The 7,810-nt window shown below is 45.9% G+C and overlaps 1 protein-coding gene across 1 annotated transcript; it reads right to left on the bottom strand.

Annotated features, from left to right (window-relative positions):
* LOC118389485 (photoreceptor ankyrin repeat protein) lies at nt 1-7,423 on the bottom strand. The gene is made up of 5 exons (XM_035779392.2): nt 7,251-7,423; nt 4,245-4,599; nt 3,899-4,028; nt 2,702-2,842; nt 1-948 (listed from the first exon to the last, which is right to left on the bottom strand). Exons 2-5 carry the CDS (start codon nt 4,521-4,523, stop codon nt 137-139), a joined length of 1,362 nt encoding a protein of 453 aa, XP_035635285.2. The 5' UTR covers nt 4,524-4,599; nt 7,251-7,423; the 3' UTR covers nt 1-136.
* Nucleotides 7,424-7,810: the final 387 nt, after the last annotated feature.

Below are 7,810 nucleotides of genomic sequence, written 5' to 3'. Positions count from 1 at the left end.
TAGTACTGAGCAGTACTTCAGAATTCAGATACAGTCAAGCTCACAGTGTGAACGTGGCATAACGTTTTAAGTGTAACTCTAGGAAAAGAATATTGGAAGTGGGCGGAATTAAAATAAATTGGCATTATTAGACACCTCACTTCTTCTGTTTCTTCTGTTTCTTGTCCTTCTTGGTTTTCTCTTTTTCTTTCTCTGCCTTCTTCTTCTCCTGCTTCTCTGCCTTGTACTTCCATATGGGCGGCTCCAGATGACCCTTGTGCCTCTTCTTCTTCTTCTCCTTCTTAGGCGTCGGCTCTCCAGACTTGACTATCTGGATCTTTGGGATACAGCCAGAGGGGAACACACTGTTCCTGTGGGCCATGTGCCTGGGGATGAAGGTGCGCACCCCGGTGGAAGCTATAGAGATTATGCTGCCCCTGCGCTCTGTGTCCACGCAGCAGGACGTGGCGATGGTCTCGGCTGAGTGGATGTGGGGAATGATGGAGGATACGGAGCCATTGCTGTGGCACACAGAGCTCTCCCCCAGCTCCTTCTCTGAATGCTTCTTCGCCAGCTCTGGCACGGCCAGGCGCCTCTTCCCCACTTCAGGGGGGCTGGTGGGGCAGAGGGGCCGGCAGCCGGTGGCCACTAGAGGGCTGTGGATGCTGGTGGTGATACGCACCATGTGGTCCAAGACCCCGTTTTCCTGGGGATCTCGGGGAAAGTTGAAGCCGAAGGTGGACTTGATGCGCTGGGTAATCTTCTGGCTGGCGCTCTTGTTGGCCATGGCCTTGGCCACCAGCTCCTTCAGCTCTGGCCATTCGGGGACGTAGCTCTCAGCGAACTGCTCAGCTCTAGGCCGCAGGTTGAGGCGGCGGAGGCGGTTCAACGTCTCGTAGCGGCCCGTCTTTAGTGCCCAGTCCCTCGCACACCTCTGCTTCGTAGAGTCTACAGCATTTAGGTCTGCACCTGGGAGAGAAATAACAGAGAAGGAAAACAATAGCTTTCAGGCCACAATATTTATCCATTGAAAAACTTTCATGATGTTACATAGCATATAACCCTGACCTGTTCATTGGACATGCTACCTGTCCCAGACCTGCTGTTTTCAACTCTCTAGAGACAGCAGGAGCGGTAGAGATACTCTCAATGATCGGCTAGGAAAAGCCAACTGACATTTACATCTGAGGTGCTGACCTGTTGCACCCTCGACTACTACTGTGATTATTATTATTTAACCATGCAGGTCATTCATGAACATTTTAACATCTTGGCCATATTCTGTTATAATCTCCACCCGGCACAGCTAGTAGAGGACTGGACACCCCTCATAGCCTGGTTCCTCTCTAGGTTTCTTCCTAGGTTTTGGCCTTTCTAGGGAGTTTTCCTAGCCACCGTGCTTCTACACCTGCATTGCTTGCTGTTTGGGGTTTTATTGTGGGTTTCTGTACAGCACTTTGACATATCAGCTGATGTAAGAAGGGCTATATAAATACATTTGCTTTGATTTGAAGGCTACAGCTAGCTGAACATGTTTTCCTCAACTCTTTCAGAGTATTGATAAATGTAATATATAATATAATAATATATGCCATTTAGCAGACGCTTTTATCCAAAGCGACTTACAGTCATGTGTGCATACATTCTACGTATGGGTGGTCCCGGGAATCGAACCCACTACCCTGGCGTTACAAGCGCCATGCTCTACCAACTGAGCTACAGAAGGACCACAAATGTGAACTGGCATTGAGAGACTGTGACTCCGTTGGATACTACTGATCTTCCGCAGAGGCCAAAATAGCTAAATAACCCTGGATAATCCCCTGGCAACCAAGACGAAGGAATCAAAGATTATGGCAGAGTGAATTAAGGTAGGTTGATGTCCCCAAATTGATCCCTTAAACCTGGCAGCCATCAATAAAACATTCAATCAACCAGGGAAAGCTGACCTCAAACATGGGTAGACACACGACAGGTACATCCATCCCATCCCAACTCAACTACATTACTACATACTTCCTATAACCTTAGGCCTTCAATCAGTATGTTCATGCCAAGCCCCAAATGGAACAGAAATTAATTAAGACCATAATTGCAAATTTGCTGACTGGGGAGCAAAGCATTGGGTATTCCCATTATTCTATGTGTATTACTATCTCTTCCTCCTCTCTCCTTCTCTGGTCCTTTTTTTCCGAATCTGCTTAGAGGTATGCCCTTTGGAATCTGGAGTAATTGAATTACTTCACCTAGTGGGACCTAATAGATGGCAGTGGACACAATCAACTGTAGTGTGTCACTACCAGGGGCGGACTGGGACCAGAAATCGTCCCCAGCATCTATAACACACCAGCCCATTTTTTCCTTGATGCCCAACACATCGGCTAATTTTTTTCCTTGAGGCACCCATATTAGAAGGATAATTGTAATTTTGAGCAAAAAACCCAAGTTAGACAGGCCTACTTGGCTAAAAATGGACCAACCCATCTGGCATTGGCCAGAAATGCCAGATGGCCAGTCTGCCCCTATTTACTACGAACACTGAGGTGCCTCTGAAAATACACACATGTGAGCTAGGCTTATACCCAGTAAACACAGGTAGGTAGATTACATTTTTGTACTTCTAACATCTATTTGTTTGGTTGTCTAAACACTTCTAAGATATTCCCTAATGTATACAGTAGGGTGTATAGTAGTGTTGAAGTGGAGGAGGCCTCTCACACACCGGCCATGACGAGGGAAGACACCACATCGTCTCGGCCCTGCATGGCTGCTTTGATGAGTGCAGTGAAGCCACGGCAGTCCCGGATCTCTGTGTCTGCTCCGGGGTAGTAGTTGAGGATGTAGGTCACTGTAATGGTGTGACCTGGAGAAGGACACAAGGTGATAATGGGTTTAGGAGATCATGAGATGCCATTGAAAAGATTAAAGGCCTGTGACAACTGAACAAAAATATAAATGCAATATGTAACAATTTCAAATATTTGACTGAGTTTCAGTTCATATGAGGAAATCAGTCAAATAAATTCATCAGGTCCTAATCTATGGATTTCACATGACTGGGATTACAGATATGCATCTGTTGCTCACAGATATCTTTTAAAAGACGGTAGGGACGTGGATCAGAAAACCAGTCAGTATCTGAGTATCTGAGTCAGAATGTGAGTATTTGCCCACTGAAGTCGGTTACAATGCTGTCAGGTCAAGACTCTGGGGAGGACAATGAGCATGCAGATGAGCTTCCCTGAGACGGTTTCTGACATTTTGTGCAGAAATTCGTTGCGCAAACCCACAGTTTCATCAGCTGTCAGAGTGGCTGGTCTCAGACGGTTCCGCAGGTGAAGAAGCCGAATGTGGAGGTCCTGGGCTGGCATTGTTACACGTGGTCTGTGGTTGTGAGGCCGGTAGGATGTACTGCCAAACTCTCTAAAACGACGTTGGTAGAGAAATGTATATTCAATTCTCTGGCAACAACTCTTGTGCACATTCCTGCAGTCAACATGCCAATTGCAGGCTCCCTCAAAACTTGAGACATCTGTGGCAGTGTGTTGCGTGACAACATTGCACATTTTAGAGTGACCATTTTATTGTCCCTACCACAAGGTGCACCTGTGTAATGATCATGCCGTCAGGTGGATGGATTATCTTGGCAAAGGAGAAATGCTCACTAACAGGGATGTAAACACATTTGTGCAAAACATTTGAGAGAAATAAGCTTTTTGTGTGTAATAGAACATTTCTCTGATCTTTTATTTCAGCTCATGAAACTTGGGCCCAACACTTTACATGTTGCGTTCATATTTTTGTTCAGTATAATACTCTAGAAAGGGTGGTGACATTTGGGACACAACCTAGAAATATTGCTAGTGAGGCTTGTTTTACTGTGTAGTATTTCGTAATAGGTCTGGTGAGAGTGGCTAACCTGCTTGTGAAGCGATCATCAGTGCAGTGTTGCCATCGTTGTCCTGGTGATTTATGTCCAGGTAGGGACAGTGGTGAAGATGTTGCACAATTTCCAAAAAACCCTTATAGCACGCCACCATCAGACCGGTCTATTGGGTGAATAATTAGAATTAGAATGATATTTTAAAAATCGGATTCAAGGCTGCAAGTAAATCCAAAACCAATTCTGCATGGCTTTAATGAAAGCATTCAGTGTCTATATACAGGACATGGTGCTCCTGGTATTTTAACTAGTAACCCTCACGACACACTGGATCATACACCACCAAAAGGCATCGAAATGTGAAATAACAAGAGACCCATACCCAACCATTGTGGTCCACCTTCATGACCTCCTCTTTGGTAACCCCTCTCTCCAAAACCTTCCGGAGTGCCAGGGTGTTGTTCCGAGCACACGCCTCATACAGCGTGTTGGCGGTGCCCCGTGAACCACCTTCCTGCTGGTAGTCTGGAAGCACTGAGTCATCTGAGAGGACACTCCCAGAATCCGACTCACTTTCTGACAAAGACACCTCTGAGGCGTCTTCGTCAGGCCCTTTGCCTAGGAGGGGGTCCTCGGACACAGAATTATTCACGGTGGCCATCTGTTGGCTTCGAGAGACCCGAAAGCAGAGTGGAAGAGACGGAACTGGACCCTCAGTCTACATCCCAACTGGAGCTCTGAGGAATAGAACCAGAGAGGTCAAAGGTCAAAGACTGAAACAGTCTGGCATGGGCCCACACCTAGAGATCTAGGGAACTAAACCAGTGGTCAGACCAGTTTGTTCATTGTGTTAGCATTGAAGTTGAGGCACACCCATAAAGATAGATAGAGGACGCAACATTGACTCTGTTCCATTATGGCGTCTGTGAGACACCATTTTGAAGTAGTCAATTTTCTTCTTCTACTACTTCTATGAGTTGGTTAATAAACTGAAAGAGTGCATATTGCTACCTGTAGTGTGTTTGAACAGGTATAAAGCCAAGGTTGTCAATTTACTGCCACCTGCAGTTATGGAATGTTTCCTCACGAGTATAATTCATTGGCTGATCCCTCCTGATGACCTGTATGGAATTATTTGATCCTTCCTTAACACATAAGAAGTCCCATTGAGTTGATTACTTCAAAATGGTGAAAGTGCTCAATGTCACTGCCCATGCTAAAACAAGCTTTTGTGCACTAGAGTCCTCAATCTATCTCTATGGGCACACCCACACAGCCATCTGATATGGTTGACAGTTTGACTGAAGATAATGTAACGTAAGGCTCCGTCAGGGATCCTGATAGCTAATCTCTTTGAGAGTGGTTACATTTCTCTAGCCCCATCGCTCAGCTGTTAACCAAAAAAGTGTTGGGATGTCCGGTTTGTTGTTGTCTGAATCCCAGATTGCCTGTTTAATCTCTGTGTATGGCAACGGAACGGTCGTGGCTGAGCATGCTCAACGTGCCTTCAGTGTTGAATAACTGGATCAGGATCTGAAATCCCTTCTGAACACAATGCTAAATCAGGCAACATCACATTAAGAATAACCTGAGTCACACGTGGGACTTCAGCCGCTCGTGTTTGGGCTTTAAATCCAGCCACACCTGTATGAGGCCTTTCTGTCATCCTGGCCACTGAAACTACTCCTGTTGTTTTTCTCTTAGGAGGATAAGCCTCAGAGATGTTGAGTTTTTGTATATACCTATTACTGATGCATAAAGCGTTACAGATGCCTCACATCAACAGCATCCTCCCGGACACCCTAGACCCACTCCAATTCACATACTGCCCCAACAGACCAACAGACGACGCAATCTCAATCGCACTCCACACTTCCCTTTCTCACCTGGACAAAACAAACACCTATGTGAGAATGCTGTTCATCGACTACAGCTCAGTGTTCAACACCATAGTGCCCACAAAGCTCATCACTAAGCTAAGGATTCTGGGACTAAACACCTAAACTAAACACGTCTGCCACGCTGATCCTTAACACTGGGGTCCCTCAGGGGTGTGTACTTAGTTCCCTCCTTTATTCCCAGTTCACCCATGACTGCGTGGTCAAACACGACTCCAACAGCATCATTGAGTTTGCTGACGACACAACAGTGGTAGGCCTGATCACCGACAGCGATGAGACGTTGTCGGTGATCAGGGAGGAGGTCAGAGAACTGGCAGTGTGGTGCCAGGACAACAACCTCTCCCTCAATGTGAGCAAGACAAAGGAGCTGATTGTGAACTACAGGAGAAGGCGGGCCGAATAGGCCCTCATTAACATCGACGGGGCTGTAGTGGAGCGGGTCGAGAGTTTCAAGTTCCTTGGTGTCCACATCACCAACGAACTATCATGGTCCAAACATACAAAGACAGTCGTGAAAAGGGCATGACAAAACCTTTTCCCCCTCAGGAGACTGAAAAGATTTGACATGGGCCCCCAGATCCTCAAAGGTTCTACAGCTGCACCATGGAGAGCATCCTGACCGTTTGAATCATTTCCTGGTATGGCAACTGTTCAGCATCTGACCGTATGGCGCTACAGAGGGTAGTGTGAACGGCCCAGTACATCACTGGGGCCAAGCTTCCTGCCATCCAGGATCTATATAATAGGCAGTGTCAGGGGAAAGCCCATAAAATTGTGATAGACTCCAGTCACCCATAGACTGTTTTTTCTGCTTCCGCATGACAAGTGGTACCGGAGTGCCAAGTGTAGGACCAAAAGGCTCCTCAACAGCTTCTACCCCCAAGCCATTAGACTGCTGAACAATTCATAAAAATCACCACCGGACATTTTATATTGACCCCCCCTCTTGTACACTGCTGCTACTTGCTGTTTGTTTGCTACCTATGCATAGTAACTTCACCCCCACCTACATGTACAGATTACCTCAACTAGCCTGTACCCCTGCACACTGACTCGGTACCGGTGCCCCCCTGTATATAGCCTCGTTATTGTTATTCTTGTTGTTTTACTTTTTATTATTACTTTTTTATTTTAGTCTACTTGGTAAATATTTTCTTCTTCTTGAACTGCACTGTTGGTTAAGGGCTTGTAAGTAAGCATTTCATGGTAAAGTCTACACTTGCCACCGCATGTGCCAAATAAAGTTTGAGTTGATTCGATACATGTATCCTCACACTAGAGGTTCAGTTGAGCCAATCACATTAGTGCAAGTGTTTCAGCGACCCCAGTGACCCCATATCATGCAAAACTGTTAAAGAACAAAAGGAGGGTTGAGAAACCAACAGATTGACGTTTCTAGGAGGCCATATCATTATAAATAACAACTCTAGTAGAAACGGTTTCTACTGGAAAATCTTTAAAAACACATCCCTGAGGAATGCACTTACCTACAAAATCCGACAGGTTTCTTCACACTCTGCCTCTTTTGAGAAGATAATGTTCAAAACGCTCAAAAAATGTATTCTCTGTATTTTCCCTCTTAATTAAGGTATCCAGATGTATATATATGATACGCCACCAAACAACCGTGTGAAGTTACAGCAGCCACTTCCTCGTACCACCTCTTCTCCTGTGTCCTTACAGTGAGTGACAGGTGCATCCAGGTGTCCCACACAGGCCCGTCTACGTCGGTGCATTTCCCTTGACCATCCCACAGTTTGCCTGATGACATGACGATCAGAGGAGGAGTCTTAACATAGACATCATGTGTCTTGAGTCAGCCACATGCTCTCTCACCTCATCCTAATTACTGAGGATTTCAGGAGGGGATTATTGACTGTGGCCATTTCCATCTCTCTGCAAACCACAAATGCATTGAGACCTATGCGTTAAAACTAACTGACTGTCCCTTTTCCCATTATATTGTCCTCTCTGAGCTACTGTACTCCCGTGGCTCCCTAGTTTGGACACTGTTCTGATGTATCATTCTTGGTTTGTGAAGCTTAAA

This window comes from Oncorhynchus keta, chromosome 10 (genome assembly GCF_023373465.1).
Source record: "Oncorhynchus keta strain PuntledgeMale-10-30-2019 chromosome 10, Oket_V2, whole genome shotgun sequence".
NCBI classification, from domain to species: Eukaryota; Metazoa; Chordata; class Actinopteri; order Salmoniformes; family Salmonidae; genus Oncorhynchus; species Oncorhynchus keta.
Note: the sequence above shows the minus strand (reverse complement) of the source record. Positions and strands in the feature narration are given on the sequence as shown.

What these genes read in the sequence shown, in the direction of transcription:
- LOC118389485 (XM_035779392.2), bottom strand. Translation starts at nt 4,523, where the DNA reads ATGGCCACCGTGAATAATTCTGTGTCCGAGGACCCCCTCCTAGGCAAA. An exon ending in AGGTGGACCACAATGGTTGG is followed by an intron (nt 4,029 to 4,244) that starts GTATGGGTCTCT and finishes TTCACCCAATAG; the next exon opens with ACCGGTCTGATGGTGGCGTG. An exon ending in GATGATCGCTTCACAAGCAG is followed by an intron (nt 2,843 to 3,898) that starts GTTAGCCACTCT and finishes GTCCTTCTCCAG; the next exon opens with GTCACACCATTACAGTGACC.